The sequence below is a fragment of the Solea senegalensis genome, linkage group LG6, assembly GCF_019176455.1.
Source record: "Solea senegalensis isolate Sse05_10M linkage group LG6, IFAPA_SoseM_1, whole genome shotgun sequence".
In the NCBI taxonomy this organism is placed as follows: Eukaryota; Metazoa; Chordata; class Actinopteri; order Pleuronectiformes; family Soleidae; genus Solea; species Solea senegalensis.
This window is the reverse complement of record NC_058026.1, coordinates 15974523-15996172: the sequence shown is the minus strand read 5'-3', so window position 1 is coordinate 15996172 and position 21650 is coordinate 15974523. Positions and strand designations below refer to the sequence as shown.

The 21650-nt window shown below is 37.4% G+C and overlaps 1 protein-coding gene across 1 annotated transcript; it reads left to right on the top strand.

Moving 5' to 3' along the window:
* The first annotated feature begins 295 nt into the window (after window positions 1-295).
* Window positions 296-18599, top strand: suclg1 (succinate-CoA ligase GDP/ADP-forming subunit alph). The gene is made up of 9 exons (XM_044029285.1): window positions 296-378; window positions 1931-2031; window positions 4311-4427; window positions 4638-4850; window positions 5317-5374; window positions 5856-5939; window positions 10078-10229; window positions 14424-14612; window positions 18164-18599. The coding sequence occupies exons 1-9, from the start codon at window positions 345-347 to the stop codon at window positions 18188-18190; spliced, it is 975 nt and encodes a 324-aa protein (XP_043885220.1). The 5' UTR covers window positions 296-344; the 3' UTR covers window positions 18191-18599.
* The last annotated feature ends 3051 nt before the right edge of the window (window positions 18600-21650 follow it).

The window sequence follows — 21650 nt, the reverse complement described above, 5'->3', positions numbered from 1 at the left end:
TTCATAAAATATCATATCCCTTCTTCAGATGCGCCCTCTGGTGCTGACACATGTTTCTTTCAAGTAGTCTCTGAAAAACTTCATTACCCAGAAGTCCGTGATTTATTTGTATACGGCACATTTTATTGCCTGGAATAATTCTGACCTTATGTTTGTCTTTTGGACACAATTCACACCTTATAAAAAATAAAATAGTATCACACAGGAGTACGAAAATTATTTAGTTTATAAGGAGACAAACGGGATTTAAAGCTAATTTGAAAAATATACAGGGATGTTTGTGGTCATCTAACATTGGTAACGTCAGGCCCTCAACCTCCGGTGTCATTGGTGAATGACCGAAGATGTCTCACTGCAGGTTGTTTGCCAGGCTGCTTTGTAAGTATTTTGTAACAAATTACAGTTTTAATCGCCTAGGATGTTCGATGGTGTCGTTTATATCACACACGTGTATTCGTTAACGTTGTGGTGTAGATTAACTCAGCGTTGCAGGCTAATTTAGTCTGGCGTTGGCTAGCAAAGTTCCCCTAGGTTGACTGTTGACTGGTTGTCAGTTAGCCTACACCATTAAATAGCTACGTAAGCCTGCCAGCCGAATATACCAATTAGCAAGCAAGCTAACTAACTAGGTTGTTCAGTTGAGAACTATTTATATCCTCCCGACAGTCGGCAGTCAACCTGGGGTGTGTTTTGATCTTTAACCTTGTTCTCTGGACTAAATATGTCGTGCTCAGTAACTGCTGCGACTGCTATGTATGCACCAGTGATAGTTGTCTGCAGCCTTACTGCTAACAGCTTTGACTTAGGAGTTTGTTCGATATGGTTGGTTGACAAGAACACAGTTGGTGTAATGAAAACACTTAATACAATTATTTAGCACCCATCACTGTCTTTTAAATCAATCTATGGAGTGGACCTGTAGATCTGATGGGAACCGAGCTTAGTGGGATGAACTTTGTTCAGTGAGATTGGTAAATTGTCTTACAGGCACTGGAAGAAGATCAAGGTTCAATCATTTAGGGGGAGATACTGTTGGTCATTCAAAACAAACTCACCCACGCTCATTTACTAAAGGGCATATGTATGTAATTTTGTCATAATAATTAACATAATGTTTTTTTCCTCTTCGCTTCATGGACCTAATCATTTTGTTTTACTGAGTTGAGACAATTTAAGAAATTTCATAGGGCCCTATATAAAAATTGATGATCAAATTGAAATCTGCTGTTGATCCATTAACTTCAAAACAATTTTAATCCCCAATTTGCAATTATATTTATTTATGTCATGATGCTTTATACTATATAAATGCACCAAATGCATACATACACACTGCACAACACACACAATTTAACTGAAGGTTTGAAAGAATCACTTAACGATAATACCACTATAAAAGCACAGCTGAAACATTATGTCTAATTATGGACCGCAGTGTTATGCAGCACGTTATTACACATAATGTGTATAACAGTTAGTCTTTGTCTTATTAGTTGTTGAAGAGTAGACATACAACTTTATACAGGAGCCTCTTCAGTTGCACTTTGACCAACAATCATGTGTTGTGATTTGGTTGAACTCTGGACAATGTCCAGAGAATTGTGTCCAGTTATTCTCCACAGTTTGCCTTTCACATACTATGTTAAATGTGATAATTTTGTTGGAAAGATTACTTGTCTGCTGTTATTTTAATTATATAATATGGATTATGAAAATAATACTGTTGAATAAATAATTGTTTTGATTTGTCAATAAACCATTTTATAATGACAGCATGTCTTAATGTGTTTTCGCACCTTAATTGATGTTACAGACATGTGTAACCGCACAGTCTGCTTATCCTTTGTCAATTTGATAGTTTGTGAAAAGATTAGATTTAAAAAAAAACGTTTTGATGATTAATCTTGATCTTTCTTCGTCTGTCAATCAGTGCAGCAGAGTGGAGTCAGGCACTGTTATACAGGATCCAGAAAGAATCTCTACATCAACAAAAATACAAAGGTCATCTGCCAAGGATTCACGGGGAAGCAGGTTTGTAATTAAAACTTTTTACCATCAAACACATTGTTCTTTATACAGATGAACACATTTCCTCTGTATTTTGTTTGTAGTCTAATTCTTTCGTTCTATATGACTTAAAATCACAAAAGGAGGTCAATTTATTTCAACCTTTAATATTTTTGCATTTGTTCGTTTGCTCAACCTCAGTAATTATGTTGATTCAAGTGACATTATGTCTTACAGCATTTTAAATTGTGGGAAAAATATGATTCTCTCCATTCTTTTAACCTCAGTTCAGATAAGGAGACATTTTCTGTTGCCTCAGGAAGAGCAACAATTAGTCCCTCAGGACATTTCATTTTCCTGCACAACACCTGCTCAATTCCAACAGGATTCCTCCGTGACTGAAATAAATCCAGAGGGACTTTATTTCCCTTGTCACTCCTGTCAAGGAAGACTGTAAAACATGTAATGTATGTCATGCTTTACATGCATAAGTTTCAATTGCAATAGAGAAAACGGAATTAAGCTAAAATAAAGTCAAAAGTTTAAACTTTAAAGTTAGACTTGTGAGATAGGGTAGGGTTTTGACATTGGGAAACAGAGTGGCCTTGGAAGAGGTTTGCACTCGGACTGCTCTGTCTAATTTAAAGTTTCAATCAAAGGGTAAAATTGTTTTAAGTAAAGAAATGACTTTGTCTTCCTTTCTTATTCTCAGTTTATTGTATTTTGTGTGATATACATGGTCTGTTTAAATTATAAAACCTGCCATTGGTTCATTGATCTAGCTTTTTGTTTTTTTCATTTGTTGTGGAAAGTAACTTCCAAATTAAATTTTCCCCATTGACATCCATAAATCATTTTTTCACACATGAATAACCCGTGTGTGATTGTAGAGCCTTACAGTTGTTTTTCAAGAGCACAATAAAGCTCAGATTCACTTTGAACAGCGTCCAGTCAAGGAGAATTGGAGAAAATAAATCCCGGCAAGTGTTTAACAAGCCAGAAACATGGACTTTACAGATTTATATCTCTTCCTCTGTCCTTGTGCACTTTCAATTTCTCATCTTCCACTTTCTCTTCAACATAATAAAAGGTTGTTAAATACAGTTCCAGTGAACACTCTGGGTAATTAGAAAAGGATGAGAAATGAAGTAAGTGCTGTTGAGTGCACATTGTCGTTTCCTTCTGGCTTGATAAGCAAGCCATTTTTCAAATTTATTGTTCCAACATTTTCGATAATAATGACTGGAGAAAACAGCAAAGTTAGCACAGGGTAGGAGCATAATACACTTGGGGAAAATGCTGATGCATTGCTTCTAATTTCCCTTAATGGGCTAGTTATAATTTTTACATTAAGGTCATTTATTTGCACTCGTACTTATGACCCTCGGCTACTTTATTGACATTGTTTCAGCATCTGTTCCACAATAATGAACTGACTGCAGGGGGATAGGATCAGTACAGCTGAGGATCAGTGTGCACAGCCTTTATTCACTCATTTACTCAAGGAAAAAAAACAACTAATTTAACTTTTTTGTTCGCGTACCATCCTCTAATTGTATGAATTGTAGTTTCTACATACCCTAGAACAAGCCTTTTATATTTATAAGGAAAGCCATTGTGGACCACCACATTTTTGCACAACTAAACACAACTAAATATCTGCCGAGTTTTGATGCTAACAGAAGGCTATAAAGGTTCAACACCACATTTGAAAGTGAAAGTTAAGGCGAGGGATATTCAGCTGCAACATGCAACTGCACCAATAAATGTTGTAAAATTGTACACACTGTACCTTTTTATCATGTACTTTGGGCAGGGGCCATCTTGCACTGTCATGTTTCTAAAGCAGACAGAACATTATTTGTCCAACTTCACAGATGTATTATATGTTTGTTAGCAATACAACCCAGTTAATGCATGTAACTATAACAGTAAATGAATATTGAAAAAAAGAAAAATATATATATATATATAGATATACAGTTGGCTTTCAGATAGATTGTCATTTATTGGCCTTAGCTGCAAAAATCCATCGCTTTTGATTTGTTCTTCAAATGCTCAGTGGATAGATGAAACCCTGAAAATATATTTACCCGCAGTTGCAACCCTAAGAGAACCCAACATCACTCCTGTATGCATCCCTTAAGTTGCATGCATAGGTGATTAATCCTGGGTGGCAGCATATTTCCGCCCTCCACTCCATCTGTAATGATATTTCAAGGTTGATGCCGCAGAAGTGACTGTCCCCCACTTCACTGCACATTCACCCACACTGACTCCTCTTTTCCTCTCTCTGCCTCTAGGGAACGTTTCACAGTCAGCAGGCTCTTGACTATGGCTCCCAGTTAGTTGGAGGTGTTTCCCCTGGTAAAGGCGGGAAAACACACCTCGGCCTGCCGGTCTTCAACTCAGTCAAGGAGGTATGAATGCTTGGTTCCTCATTCGTCTTTGGGCTTGGCTTTTAACATGACAATATTTGGCATAGTGATGGTGTAAATGCAGCTCATGCCTTGTCATGAAGTCTAAAGTGTTACTGATGCTTTCTTCAAGAAACATTAGGTGGCACTGTTTCCTAATTTTAGAATTTCTGTTTGTAATACTCCACAAATAACTTTTCTTTCCTACTTCAGGCAAAGGCGGGCACAGGGGCAGATGCTACTGTGATATATGTACCTCCGCCATTTGCGGCAGCAGCCATCATTGAAGCCATTGATGCAGAGATACCCCTGGCTGTCTGCATCACTGAGGGCATCCCCCAGCAAGACATGGTTAGAGTCAAACATAAGCTCCTCCGCCAGAGCACTACCCGCCTCATTGGCCCCAACTGTCCAGGAGTCATCAATGTAAGCTCACTCACACTGACACACATTCGTCTTTCCTTTTCTTTTTTTCTTTCTTTAATTTTTGTTGGTGTTATTGTTGTTGTTCAGTGGGCTGGCAGCCTAAGCTCCCTCTCAAGGGTCCAGCAGTAATTCAGATTTACTGCATTAATATTCTGCACAGTCCAAACGAAACCCATAAGGAGCATGATGTTTATACCGATGTTTATGTTTGCTTGTTTCTCCTTTGGCTGCAGCATTAATAGCATCAGATGTTTGGTTTGAATAACACAATTTCTAGATATCAAAAATTAGCACATATTTGCATTTTGGTCAAAGAACAATTAAAGAAGTTAACAAAGAAATAAATAGCTGTTTTTTAAAGAAGAATGAGTTGTTCAACTAAAAGTTAGAGTTGGGGGTGAAGTTAGGGAAGTTAGAAACACAATTGAATGACAGTTAATTGTCTTTTACTTTTTTTTATTTGCAGCCTGGAGAATGCAAAATTGGGATCATGCCTGGTCATATCCATAAGAAAGGAAGAATTGGTAAGATTTAATTATTTGTCTTGGAAAATACACATTTTATTATCTTGTTTATATCTTAATGCAATTTAAATCATTTATACTTGAAATTAAAGGTTATTTCAGTCTTTACTAAGACGATTGAGGGTCTTCAACAAAAGTGTGATTACAAAAGAAAATGGAAAAGAACTTTCCTTCCAAATATTTTTTTTTGACCTCTTTACTTAAATCCTGTGTGTGCTACTGCTTCTTTGTGAAACAAAACATGAAGTCTGTTTTTATAGTAAATCGATTGCCATTGTTCCCAAAACACTGAACAGCTATTATGGAACTGTGATGATGATGATGATGATGATGATGGTCTTTTTTCCCCCCACATTTCTGTCAGTTGAAGTTTTACACAGCTGAACTCATTTCATCTCACTTTATCACCCTTCAGTGTTTTTGCAGTGTCATTACCAAAATAATTATAACATCACAAATATTTGTATTGTTTGTGTTCCAGGCATTGTGTCTCGATCAGGGACCCTGACATATGAAGCTGTACACCAAACTACACAAGTCGGCTTGGGGCAGTCTCTTTGCATTGGTAAGCTTGCAATGACCCAGTGTTATATTGAATTTAAATTAAGTACACATAGCTTTCAGTTTTAAAAATAGAGATTATGAATGAATGAATAAAACATTTGATGACGAAAGCATTAAACAGGAAAAAAGACTAGAATAATCAATAACATAATGTTAGATCAAAATAGTTCCATAGTATTTTACATAATTTCTCTGGAGACACAAATTTATGTAAAAAAAAAAAAAAAGGACTTATTATTGAAAATAGGAAAGTGATGTACTGTGTTAGTACACTTGGCTTGTTTTAAATGTTATGTCAGACTTAAATACTGCAGTTGCTGCTCTCTTTGAAGACTATCTGATATTCAGACATGGCACACATGCAAGAAGAAGCACTGTCTTTATATTTTTAAAATGACTTTGACCTCAAAAAAAAGAAAGAAAAACAAGTCTCATCTCTTGATCCTTGACCATGCATTTTTTCCTGCTTACATCAGGCAAGTAAAACTAAATTGAAAACTATAGGATTCTTAATTCAATTATCTTTTATGAACATCTGTATCTTTTCTTCCTGTTTGACAATTTCAGATTTTACTTTCCTATATTTGTCATGCAGCACGCATACTAATAATCAAGACAAATTTAATTGTATCTAGAGTCCCTGGACAGACAGTCAACAATAAAAGCAGTTAAAATATGCAACAACATAAAAACTGAGCCTGCAGAAAAAGACAAAAATGTTTTATATGACTCGTGAGATTGACAGTAGCATGGCAACAGTCAACATATCATGGGCCCGGGAACGACATATGAATATTATGTAGACTCAAAGCATAATGATAAGAAATGTCTCTGGTGTTCTCACACTCGCAGCCCTGTTTTCGGTCATTTACTTATTTTTTCTGTTTAGCAACGCGTGCAGTTACACAGCACATCATGTGGTTGGGAATTTATATGAAACACTCTTTGATGATTCAAACTATATTAGATAACCACTTTTATTTTTATTTATCAATCTTGTGCTGCCTTGTATTTTTATTCTCAGTGAAATTATCTGCCAGTCACATTTGTGTTTCTAAACGGATCAACCTCACTTGTTTTATTGCATATTCAGAACATATAGACTACTGTTTCCTTACCAATTTACCTGACTCCCTTATTTCTTGGCAACACAGTATATAAACTCTGAAAGACTTCACTGTTTTGCTCGAAGAAAAACTTATTTGCCACCAGAAAATCGATATTAAAGGGCTGGTTGACCACTTTAATTAAACACCAAACAGCTTGGCTTTGGCATAATTGTTTCGACATGTTAATTATGTCCTTTTAGCCAGACTTCACACAGCCAGGCCTGCAACACTATTAACTATTGTAGAGTTCATTAAAAGGGTTTATTTGTGATTCTAGTAATTAAATTCAACTCGATTCAATTTAGGGCTGCAACTGACGATTATTTTCATGATCGATTAATCTGTCGATTATTTTCTCCATTAATCGTTTGGTCCATAAAATGTCAGAAAAACGTAAAAAATGTTGATCGGAGTTCGTTGAACCTGGAAATGATGACGTTCTCAAATGTCTTGTTTTGTCCACAAACCAAAATGATGAACTTTTAATGATTTCTTTGTTATCCAGAGCAAAGAAATTAAGAAAATACTCACATTTAAGAAGCTTAACAGTCAGAAATCTTGTTTTAAACATGAAAAAAGCTTCAAACCGATTAATCGATTATCAAAATAGTTGTTGATTAGTAATCGATTCATCGATTAATTGTTTCAGCTCTAATTCAATTTTCTCTGTATATTGCCAAATCACAACATAGATTCTCTCTAGGCATTGTGCATAGTAAGGCAGAAACCTTGACAGAGAGAAATGAAACCCAAGAGTTCACATAATAAGCAAGCACTAGGCATCAATGGAGAGAAAAAAAACTGCCTTTTAACAGGAAGACTGACTGAACCAGACTCAAAGATGTGCAGCCATCTGTCTCGACTGGTTGGGGTGAAAGTAAAGAGACAGAAGAGAGACCAGAAGCAGGTATATAACAGTTGTATGAAGTCATAGGTTTAGACAGGACAGTTCTGAATCAATTATAACATGTTTATAATTGATCCATGCAGTACCATAGAAAAAAAACAAGGTTAATGACCCCCAGCAGTCTAGTTCTATGGCAAAACAAACTATAACCTTCATGAAAAAGAAAGGTTTTAAGTCTAACTTTAAATACGGACCGTCTTAGTATAATCCAAAGTCTACAGCGAATTAAGTTAGTACTATATTTAATATCACTCTCAACTTTGATACTGGTAATGTGGTTCTCTCTTTGGTTGTTTTTTTTTTCTTGGTTTTTTAATGGTGTGAATATCAATTTAGGTGACATTTTGTCTTTGATGTTTTCTTTTGTGGATGTTTGCCCATGCTTTTATAGACCATTGTATACGTTTCTCTGGAAATTATTTATAATAAAAAATAATTATTGGGCTCTTGTGATTTGGAGAGGCTGGGGAAGTCATTTTCCCTGGGTATGAAAGGAGCAGTGTCATTAAACTACCGTGCAAAGATAAATGTGGTTTGGGACAGTTATAGCATTAAACAAACTTTTGAAGTGACTTTGAGGTAAAAGTGACTGATGGTGTGTCTTTAACCTCAGTCTAGTGTAACTTTAATATATTTAACAAATGCTGTTCATCTAGGGTGACTTTGGAAAATGACATTAGTTAAGTCCATCGATCTCTCTTGTTGTGTTATAGATGAAATCTAAAGCAGCTATAATCGGTGTGTTTATGTGAATATAACTACATAGAATTAGCCCCTGGCTCTAAGTTCCCCTCACCTCTGCATAGCTTTCTCTCAGCTTATTGTTTTGGTTGCATTCACTTTCACCACTCCCATTGTCCTTTTTTAGTGCAGCTTTGACACAGTTAAAAAAAAGAACAACAAAACAATTGTGCTCTCCCTGCTCAGCACAAAACTGCAAACACTCGCAGTTGGAGACTAGGTGGTGAACAGAGCGGAGCGTTTAGTGGCGAAGGAGCCGGATATTCCCCTCAGGAGGTGAAGAAGGCAAAAGTAGTAATTAGTCGACTAGGAACATACATTAATATGAACCCTAATGTTGCCCTGGCCACACAGCGACATAGTGCCTAGCACTCTTGCCTTACTGTTAAAAGACCCAGTGTTCTCAACCTGGTCCTTTCTGTATAGAGTTTGTATGTTCTCCACCTGTGTGTGAGGCTTCAGGTACTTTCAGAGGTTTAATTGAACATGAGCAATTGAATGTGGGTGTCTGTGTTTGCCCTGCAATGGACTGGCGACCTATTTAAGGTGACCTGTGTTAGTTGGGGCTGGCTCCAGAAGCCTCACCACCCTGAATTAATATTATTCGAATAATTGATGACTAATTAATTGTCAACTATTTTAATAATGGATTTTTGGTTGTTTTTTTTTGTTTTTGTTTTTTTTAAATATTTAAAACAAGCTTTCTGATTTTTCAGCTTCTTAAATGTAAATATATTTTGGTTTATTTGCTCCATATGACAAAGAAATCATTAAAACCGATTCATTTTGGTTTGTGGACTAATTAAGAGGTCTTTGAGAATGTCATCATTTAAAGGTCTGATCAAAATCTTTCAACATTTTATGGAGCAAATAAGTAGTCAATTAATCGAAAAATAAGCATTATTTAAAATGAATGTTGCCGTATATCTTCTGTTAGTTAATTATATAATTGTATAGTTAATTAATTGCTTGTTGAAAGTTTTCTGCTGCTCCCAGTTGATCAAAAACTCGACAAAGAAGTGTTTATTTAAAATTCATTATGCACATATTAGCCAATAGTCACTATCAGATGTTTGTTTTAAAAAAGCTGTATTAAAAACAATGAATTTACTCCATGCCTGTTGTAAAGAAAGTCCTTATTTCCATCTGTATAAGAGAAGAGAGTGGAGATATAGAAAATATTAAAGTCATGTGTTCTAATGAAATAATTCATGACCCTGGTGAACAGCCTTGAACAATTTCAGTGCTGATTATCCGACCACATCAGCATAAAGTTGCTGTTTATTCCTCAGGCTCAACAACCAAGCAATGCTCAAATATTCACCGGAATTATCCTTTGAGATTTTTGAATATAACAAGTGTTTGCTTTGTCCTCCTGTTAGGTATTGGTGGGGATCCATTCAATGGCACAAACTTCATAGACTGTCTGGAGGTGTTCCTGCAGGATCCCAAGACGGAGGGAATCATCCTTATTGGAGAAATCGGAGGCGATGCAGAGGAGAATGCAGCAGAATACCTCAAACAGCACAACTCTGTAAGGAAATAACACACGGGACACCCATTATTTCACTTCACTCTCTTTGTACTAATCTCTTCTACAGCACCTCACCTCAGCAGATGTATCTGTTCGTATAAAACATTTATTCTTGACTGAGTTAGCTCTTATTCATTCCTTTTTAAATCTATCAGTGGTAGTGAAACCATCGTCCATTGAGAACAAAGTAGAAATATGAAAGTGCCCTTTCTTTTTGATCACAGCCTCAGCTCCAGTGTCTGTGTGATTAGTGTGGTGAGGAGTAATAGATAGACTGTACATATGATTCACAGGGCTTTTTGTCAGAAATCTGCAGTGAACCTTCACTGTTGCCAGCATGTGATAAAGAAAACCCAAGGAGTGGCTGAGAACTTAAAACCATGGATTTCAGTTGGCCAGTACATGGCATTTTACTCCTTGCAGATGACTTTTAATCTGCTATTTTTTTGTGTGTGTATCTGTGTGTTTGCTTCTCTGTACGTGCACATTCCTGTATTGCTCTTGTGCTGAGAAATGGATTTGATTTGCCTCGGCTGCTTTAATGCATGCAAATCTCCTGCTAGCGTCTTAGGAGAATAACTTATCTCACTTGACAAAAATAAAGTACAAACACCACCACTGCCCGACCCACCCAATCACCCAGAGTGTTTACTGTGAGGGACAGCGCAAATTAAACCTATGTAAGAAAAAGTCCAGCAGTGCATGAGGTTAAGCGGCAGATATTCTGTTGAAAGTGTGTAGAACATCACACATAACATAATGTACTTGGATGGTATTCTAAATAGAGAAAGCTTAATAGAAGTCTGGAGACATTGTTTTACTTTGGAGAAAACTTAACTTTTCTTAATTGGGATATATTTGAAATTTGAAGTCAAGTCAGCAATACACTAACCCAGGGCAGCTCCCATATGTGAGTATTGTATTAATGTGAAGCAGTGTTGCTGGAAGGAAGCAGCAGTCAACCTACAACGTATCTCGCAACATAAATACAAATTACAAAACAGTAGGGCTGTATCTATTGATCATATTTATTATTGATTTACCTGTGGATTTTCTCAATTAATCAAGAAGTAGTTTTGTCAAATAAATACAATAAAATGGTTAAAAAAGAAACTGAACACAATGTAGGATTTCAACCTTCAAATGATGTCTCCAAGAATATTTTGATCTTATATCATCTTACATTAGGCTGAATGGCACCCCCGTCAAAGCTTGAGCAGGTCTGCATCGCCTGCCAGTGGCACTATGTTTCAGGTCCGTGCCACAATAATTACCATTCTACTTTGCAGCATGCACCCCCTTCCCATCTCATTCATAACTCAAGTGATTAAAAAAAAAAAAAGGGTGCATACAGTGAGCAGTGGGTTGTATAAGCTGGGTTAAAAAAGGCAAGCTACGTAAACTAAAGCACTATCGTTCTTTTTGTCGTTTCTTCTGGAGTTAGTTTTTGTTCCTAATATATTGAAAAATAAAACAGGGCAGCTTATGCTATAGCATAAGCTACTGTATCTGCCTACGTGGCAACGTCCATGAGTAATGTCCTCACAAATGTGAGGCTACAGCAGTTGGAAAGTTTGCTGTGAACTGACTCAAGAAATAACAGTGAAAACCAGCCTATTTAAAATTTCTAAAATCAATAAGTAGACGTCAGCTGTGCTTGGTGGAATGGAAACATTGCTTAAGCAATGAGACGGAGACTTAAAGTTAGGCCAAATGAATTAAGTGAAACAAAATAACTTTATGATCGTGAGACAAACAACTGTCAAAAACTATTGATTCAAATATTGCTATAATGAGGGGCAATTCTATTATTTCATTTATATCAATAGGCTTCCCTCGTAATACAAAACAGCAGCTAGAATTACATTCTCCAAAATAATCGCACAGTTAAATCAAAAACTTTCTATAATGGTTCCAACAAAACCTGAGCTAAGTAACGAATGTGAGTGCACAAACTGAATGCAGATGCGTTGTCTTTGACTTTCATGAGTTTAAGCTAGCTATTTCTACTAAACTGCCAACTCAACACGTCACCATAATCGAACTGTCTCTTAAAAACACAGAAATGTCGGTAAAGACATTAATATCTTGTGTGAAAGGAGAGAAAAAACTGTGTTAACCTTGGCAGTAAAATGTTGGACCACATCGCTCATTGTATGAAGTTAATTGAGAATTTTTTTTTATGCTTGCTTGGTGCTTCACATTAACTTGACAAATCCTGCCACACTAGGCACATTATGTATTGAATGCTCAGTGAAATTAAAGGCCTGGTGTCATGATTGATTTGTGTCATGCAACATAAAATATATTGAACTCCTGTTTGAGAATAAGACACATTATAGTAGAAAGGTGAAAAGGTATTGATTTCAGTATCCATCAGTGTTGCAGCTGATTTACTGCAGACTGTTTATCATGCCGACACCTTAATTTTGCAAAATTCAAGAAAACAAGCTTATATTTCCTACCAGGCTCTGCTGTCAAAGTTTATGATGCAGGACATATTTCAGAATTCAGTCTTCATCAGTGTCTGCACCGGTTGCCAACATCATATGGTCTTAAGAACTCACCTGAATCAAAGGTTCGCCTGTCATTACCAGAGCTTCACAGGCTTTCCCAAATCAGAAATTGGTTTTTACAATGAAGACCATATAATTTGCCTCATGCATATGAAGTAGGTCAGAGTCTTTGGCACCTAAGCTACCATGAAGGTTTTTTTTTTGTTTCAGCCTCTTGACTTTTAGCATTCCTGTCTCCATTGAGCTCAGCTAAGTCCTTTGTAATTCTGTGAAAACAACACTAAAAACTAAAACGGGTTGTAGTCGAGAAGAATGCTGAGACGAGAAAAGTATCAGGAGGCTCTACGTGTATCCACAGGTGCCCGTTTTGTACCAGTGGTATAATTGTCTGACTTTTAAAATTTGTAGTTGTAACTCCTCACATCGGACCAGGATGTTTTTGGGTTTGAAAAAAAAACAAAACACTCCACTCGCACACAGATGTTGGTGGATTAACATACTGGTTCATAATGAGGAAAATATGTATCAAATGGTACCAAAGGACGAGAGAATCATTGTAAAAATGAATGGTAGTCAAGACTTCCCTCGGTATCCAGGGAGGCTGGTTGTAAGAGTAATTAAATCCTCTTTTTTGTGGTAGATTTGGTAGAATTGATACACATGAGGGTGGTCTGATTATTCAGGACGTGAGTGGACTTTCGAGTCTGGTTTTGTTGCTAAATTGTTATGTGCTCACAATTTTTAAGTGCAAATAACAGATGCTTGTAACATTATTTAAAGCACTAAAAACTGATATTACTTCTCTCGCACATGCACGCTCCTTTTTCTTGTTAACTGTGACAGTGTTAATATCTCATTAGTGGTTCATTTCTCACCATGGTCCTCAACATTTCCCTGGTTGATACACGCCCTTCTACTTTTAATTATCAAAAGTCATCTCCACTCGATATCCTCGGCTGATGTATTTTTTCCTGTCGGTGTCAGATTTGAATTTAGAGCTAAAACGGTGTTGGACGTGGGTGTCTTTGAAGGACCTCATGGTTTTGCGTTGGCTGTTGAGGATGCTGCATTCAGTCCGTTTCCTAACTATGAATTATTAGCCGCTATACATGCACACACAGACACGCACCATCCCTCTTGCTGGTAATAATGTTATTGCTGACGATGAAACATTAGCTCTCTTCACCATGGAAATGATCTTAACTGTTGAACATAGCATCCATCAATGAGCAAGCAGCATAGACAGGCTGAGCTAATCGGTGCCTGCATGACTAATTACCATCTCAGAAATGAGATGATATGAAATGGCAGGAGTCCCTATCTGGTCTTACACCAACCCATGCAATTAAATGGCTTGATTGACCCTTTGTTTTAATAATGCAGACCGAGGCAGAGATGGCTGTTAGACAAGCCTGTTATCACGGGGGCTGTGAAATGAATGGATGTGGGATGTTTAATTTCTAATGAATGAATGAAATGCTGTTGCAGAAAATTCCCACTGTTTTTGTACACCCACCTCCCTCGTTCTGCTTGATTCCGTCCTTCCCCCTCTTCATCTTTGTTGTTGCTTTGCTAACTGTGCTCAGGTCCTTACTTTCCCTTAAGCCTCTTCTCCTTTTTCCTCATCCAATTTCACCTCACGTTACACTCGTGCTTTTCTTCCTCTTTTTGCATCCAGGGCGCTAATTCGAAGCCTGTGGTGTCCTTCATCGCGGGGCTAACTGCTCCTCCTGGCCGTAGGATGGGCCATGCTGGTGCCATCATCGCTGGTGGGAAAGGTGGAGCCAAAGAGAAGATTGCAGCCCTTCAGTCTGCTGGAGTCGTAGTCAGCATGTCTCCTGCCCAGCTGGGCAGCACTATGTTTAAGGTGAGTCCTTTTCCAACCAGATTATATCATGGACAAGAGCAGTAATTGGAATTATGGTAATGTGATAATTGTAGTGTTAAATGGGCTGTGGAAAAGGACAGTGCCACATATTAAAGTTTATGGCTTACTGTAGTTATTCTATATAGCCTTGTAAAACACTTACCAAAACATTAATTATAAGGGTTTTCTCTATTGCATTTCCACAAAAAATAACATTTTCCCACTCACCCTTTTCAGATTTCTACATTGGTTTCAGGTCTGAATAAGAGTCCAAATTAATTTACTGTAAAATGTCCTGTCTCCATAATAATTGTGTGACGTCTTTATAAAACTTACATTTATGCAAGGTACTCTTACCTCTGAATGAAGTAACTTTGACAGGCATATGAAGACAGCAAAGTTTCCCGGTCTGTAAAGGATTTTAAGAGACTGGAATTATTCATGCGTCACACCTGAATTATTCAGTGTATTTAACATTGTCACCATTAGAGACGTGCACTAGCTAACTTTCTCAAAGTAATATTTAAATTCATTATAAAAACATAACCCCAGATGGATCCAGAAGCCCCCTGCCCTGCCCACCACGGTGTTTTTTTACTACACATTCATCCATCTCCATGTCTGTGTGTCACTTTTTATGACTTATGGCTTCAAGTCTTTTCAGTGACACTTCTGCCAAACGCTACTATAACAGAAGTTGCTTGAGATAATAAGAAACAGAGCTGTGAAAACAAACACTTTTCCAAACGTATATTTCTTTGACAGAGTCAAGTTACTGAATGCGTTTATTTTAGCTCAAACAAAGTCAAGTTTTAGTAGTACAGAATAAGCAAACTAATAATTGCTGATCATAAGGGTAACAAAAGTTTTTTTTTTGTGATTTGAAGTTTTACTATAATGTAAAGAAATGCAGAAGAGAAAAGCAAAAAACTGATAAACATGACCTGACGGTGGCCGTGTTGACGTCAGTGCCTCTTAATTTGAATTAATCTAGGGAGGCACTGTTAACAAGATGTATAAAAAGTGAAAGTGGGTATTACACCCATTCATCATGTTATACTTTCATTACCACCACTGGCCCTACTACACACGAATATAGATTAACACGTTGTTGTTGTGTTTTTTTTTCTTCCAAAGTTTAATTCATAATCATTGTGTGTAATGATGAAAAACTTGTTAAGCGGCCGCTCATTTCGCCGCTCATTGTGTTCATACATCTTTGTTAATCTCATTGACCCCTGTAATCGAAGCAATAACATGTAAGGGACATAATGCTGCGGGCTGTGGGAAATAATGTCGACCTCAGTCGCAGCTGTTCATGTTGGTGCAGAGCATCTCTGCCGCCACTGACCTGCACGGGCCTCAACACGAGTGTTGGGAAGGGGAAAAAAACAAAATGGATTCACAAAACCGAATGCACGCATCATCATGTTTAATTATAAGTTGATGAATTATGTATATACTGCTGCAGCGGATGTTTTTATGCCAAAAAACATAAGCTATGCAATATGACCTTGTTGTCTGGACTGTGCGTTCTGTCAACGGCGAGGTCGTGCACAACATGTGTGAATTTAGAAATGTGCAAGCGGTCATTTTTAAAAATGTTTTCATTTAAATGAAATGTCAGATGGCAGAAATATTGCTCCATCCTTTCTAATGAAACACAGTGCTGAAGATGCTTTTGTCCTCAGAGTTACATACGCACGCTATTCATCATCATAATTGCACATACACAATGCCAAATCAGTTGTAGTGTAATCAGGATGTCGCATGCCAATATTTTTTTTTGTACCACCGTCTCATCGAGAAATATAACATTTTCAGTTCTAAAAAAAAAGTAAAAATATGTGAAACTAGTGTAACAGAATTCCCATTGTCGGTACAATTAATTTGAAATGTGGTTATGTTGCTTTTCAACAGTGGCGTTTAATTACAGATAGAGGGTGTACAATCAAACTATAAGTAATGTGAGATATCTAACATGAAAATATTGTTGTAATACTAAAAGCATTACTACTATTACTACTACTAATAATACATTTATTCAAAGTTATTTGAAAGGGTCAGAAAAGGAAGATAAAAGGAAAAAGGAGATCACTTTTGAGAAAATAACAGCTGTGGGCCTTAAATAGTTAAAAGAAAAAAGTGTATTCTGAATGTTGAAACAGAATTAAATATGCAGTTGCATCCAAAGTCATTTTCAGTTCCACTGGTGCATGGACAAGATATTGGAAAATGTGTGCTTTTTTTCTGAGAAGCACCTCATTTATATTCAAGGTAGAGTCATTATGACCTTTTTCGTGTTTACAAAATATCTGGAACACATAATCACAGCAGCAGATAGCATTATCCTGTCCTGCTTAATATTCATGCATGCACACAAACAGCATGCAGATGTGTGCAGGATTTCCTAACTCGCGGTCTATGACTGATGCGTGCACTGACTCCACACATTTGGCCTCAAAGCTGTGTCAAAGCTGTTGTCATTGCGGCCTCGTAAACGTCTTGTTGCCGATTCGTGTCATGTTCTCCTCTGCTCTCCTCAAGTGGAATCCACATGTATTTTCACACATCCTGTTTGAGTGGCAACCTCTACATTTCTCATTTCACTCTCCCTCTTCCTCTTCCCTAGTCTTGTCAAGTGTAGGGAGTCTGTCTCACACCAAAAGTGTTTTTTTTTTTTCCCCTCTGGCACTAACAGCTCTACTCTTACCTTTCCTGTCTTGTATTCTTGAGTTGCTTTCTGTTGCCATGAACCAACAAAGCATTGGTCTTCTAATGACACCACCACCCTCCTCCTTTATATTTATACTCCTTTCTTTGTTCCCACATTTCCTCTGCAGCCCTCTTTTATCTTACCAATCTAGTGAACTAGGTCACAGTGCTCTGATCTACCCACCTCTCCGCATTCCTCCTCGTTCATCTTGTCCTTCACAGAATATCAAGCAAACAGAGGCCGAGGTTGCCTTCTTAGCATTTCAGATTCCAGAAAGAAAACAAAAAAAGTCTCCTCAAGGGGGCAGCAGACCCTCAGGTATTCTCAAGGCAGCAAAAGATGAGTCAACATGTGCATTTAATGAGCACTTGTGTGTTCTGTAAACATGATAAATGACATTTGCATTAAGTTGCTCTCCCCCCTGTGGAATTGGAAGTTCTCAGGAGCAACATACTCTATCATCCTTAGGGTTTTGTTATATTTCCAAAATTGAATATATAATGGCAAACATAATACGTTCTCGTTTAAAGTCACATGGTTGGACTGTGCTGATAAACACGACAGCTATAACTTCACATCAATCACATTCTTGCAGATGTGTAGCCCGTATCAGTCACACAAAGGGAGCTGTCTTAATTCTTAATGTTGACAACTTGAACTGAACGACATGTATGCGCCACTTGATTTGTACTTAACAGGAACAAGCTCTCCAAACCCCAGTTGCCTCTTTTACCCTTGCCCCCCCCCACCCCGATCTCACACACGGGTTCATTCTGCGTGAATAAATTCACTTCATTTCACGTCGTTCCTTCCTCTCTCTTGTCCTTCTCTGTAGGAGTTTGAGAAGAGGAAGATGCTGTAATTTCTGCAGGAATGCAGGCACCCAACCTTTCACTCCCTGCTCCAAAATTGAGAGGAACAGCCTGATTCTGGAGGTGGATGTGTCCTACAGTGTCTTCATACCCCGATTACCGCAGGCACAATGCACACACACACAGTGTTTATATTGTAATTTCTGCCATGTACTTGCACATAATGACAAAATAAAATTTACTGTCTTAATGGTGATATCCTAAAGAACTCATTGTATGCAGTTTCAAAAACTTTATCTGTGTTTTTTTCCCCCATCCTCCCTCCACATTGTTGACAGCTGAAGGAAAGGTACTATGGTATACTCTGTGACCTGTTCAGTTCTGTTTTATGACTGTAAGACATGTTCCGTTACTTGTTTGACTGGCTGTCCACCTGAATAAGAGATATTTCTCATACCATTTTCTTTGCAGTTTGGTGTCCATGATTTGTTTCTCACATTGAAAGAAGTCTTGTCTCTTTTTTGGCTTCAGTTTCCTAGTATTTTTAGTAACATAATACATAATATTTACAATTCTCATTTACATTTTCTCAGTTGTGTAAGCTGACATGTAAAATCACTACACATGCCTCTATGTTAAATTATTTTGATTGGTCAATCAGAAGGATTTATTTATAGCCATCTTATCACGAGAGATATAAAAGTAAACCAGGAAAGTCTAAATATGAGATGTTAAAAGCTATTGTCAAGTCGACCTATATTACTCCACCAAGGAGGTTATGTTTGTGACCACGTTTGTCAGACTTTGTCTAAGCGGTACAACTCAAAAATTAAAGTGCCGGTTTTCTGGACTGTTGTACGTCAAAACAATTGACTTCTGCGAGATAGGCAAGTGTATTGACCCTGGGAAACTTGACTTGAGTGCTAAACAGGCTTAAAATGCAAAGTCCAAAACACATACAAAACTGAATAAATGGAAAATCCAAAAGCTACTAAATTTGTTAACACGTACATATTAAATCCTATTAAAGAAATACACTATTTTACACATGCTGAATCAAGATCTCAAACACAACATGAATTGAATCCCATCAAGAAGAATTGGCATAGCGTGTTAACTCTGTTGCAGGCTGCATTTTAAGTCAAACTTTTACAACCTTATACACAAACCTGTTTGGAATTCAGCCATCAGACATTAAATTATTTACACCCGCGCTTTTCACGAGGGTTACGAGTGACGACACACATGGAGTTAAATTGCAACTTTGATTGGCACAGCCAAGGGACAGTTCTTCTAGTTATGGAATAAAATCATGTGTAATCCTGAGAACACAATGTGTAGACAAGAAAACCTGGGAAGATGGGAAGAGAGCAATTATTCCCAGCTTGGTCGTCTGTCAGTGGTTAACTTGACAGCTACACTGGTGTTGGGAATTGAGTGTTATTCTCCCTCGGTATATATAATCCCTTGAGGTGTGTACCTCTTAATGTATTGAGTGCTGTGCACTTTTTTTAGCCAAAGAGTGCAGGAGACACTGAGATTATCTGGCAGTGGAAGTAAAACTAATATTCACTGTCCTCCCAGAACATAAAGTTTTGTCAAGATTGAGAAATTGATAAATGGGTATAATCAATCCATTTTAACAACACTACCAAATATGATGTATCCGAAAGAGTGCACTTTGTTTACCTAGAAACACTGACTTTCAAAAAGGCAACACGCCTTGCTTTCACACCTTTTATAAGAACATTTCAATCATGTCAAGAGAACGAAGTATAAATATAAAAGAGGCCTCAAGTGGCTCAAGGCGCTCTGGTAAACTGATGTCACACAATCAGTGAGAACAACAAAACATCAAGATATTTTCTTTGTTTAAAATATTGTGCAGACACTTAACAAGCTATAAAAGTTACTCTGAATGGAGTTCATTCATCCATCCACCCAGGTCACTGAGGAGCTGGATATAATGAGACAAACAACCATTCAACCACTCTAGTGCGTGGAAAAACACTGTTAGACAAAGAACTCAAAAACACTTGCTCTCTGATGTGACAACGCCTTTTAATATTACTGAATATTAACTTGTTGCAACTTGGGAAATGAAATGATTTATGAGTATGGGTGAATTAAACTTTGATGAACTATTTTACACACTAATCAGTCAATCCAGAAACACATAGTAATTGAAATCGATTAAATGATAATTGGCGGATGATTGAAATGTATTGAATGCAAATTCTATGATTAAGTTTAAATTGACAGCTCATTACTGTACACTAAGTGAATGCAGAGTGCACGGAAATAAAGACAGGGGAGATAAAGTTACAGTTGCTTCTGCTGCCACAGAATCGTGTTTTTAAATTAGCTCAGTGGGACCAAAACGAGTGTAGTGAAGCATATACGCTGGACATCTGTACTGCCTATCCTTATCTGCTCCACAGCAGTCAGCCGAGGCAGATTATTCTGTGTACACTTTATTAGCAATTACTTTTTAATCTGCATTAGTGAATTAACATAATCGCTGTCAGTGGAACAGAGAGGTTATTTGTTTAAAGGCTCAGATGTTCCCTCTTGTATTAAAGTTGCCAAGACACATTTTGCTTTGGTTGGTCTGAAGACAGACACGAAGAGGCCAAAGTTTGTCTACTTTTATTTTATTTATTTATATATATATATATATATATATATATTATCTTGGCTGATTCAAAATGCCCTTTCAACATTTGACAGGATTCAAGATTAAAGTTATTTTTACAATTTGACGGCGCTCAGTGAATAGCTTGACAATTCCAATTCTGTAAATGTAAAATGCTGCATAGAATTGTTGACATTATTTCCACATATTTGCTTAGCATTCAATCCGCCTGCGTCTCCTCCTTCCTTCTCTCCTGCATTCACCTTGGCGCGCAATCAGTTCACCTGTGGCGGGAGCACACCTGTGCCCAATCTTATCATCAAGCCTCTACTTACCTCCTGGTCCTCCAGGCTCTCGTCGGCAGACTGTTACAGACCTCCGTGTGGCAAACGTCACGGCTCGCTTCGTCTCACCTGTGCTCAGAACTTCCTCCCGCGTGCATGACGCTTACCTTGCCTGCCGTCTGGATCTGATCTCTGCCTTCGCCTCCACTTCCTGCTTTGTTTATAAGTATATAGTCTAGTATATAAAGTATATATTCTATTCTTTGCTCATCTCATCTGTTAAACCATTCTTCAGTTAACTGCTGAACAGCCTGCTGCCTTCGCCTACCTGCTCTTGGGTCCAGCACCACCCTGCCCTGACAGTTTTTGGGGAAATGACAATAGTCGTTATGCAATAAACTGACTTAACTGACAGTTGACATGAATTGTGGTCAACTATGTACAAAATGTCAAAGTTAATTGATTTGTAAACTACAAAAACTACATTCAGCGAATGCCCATATTTCATTTATTGTTACTGTCCACCAAATGTAGCCACGGACATTTTCAGACATTTTAAATTGAATTTCATTTGGACTGAATTAGCTTCAA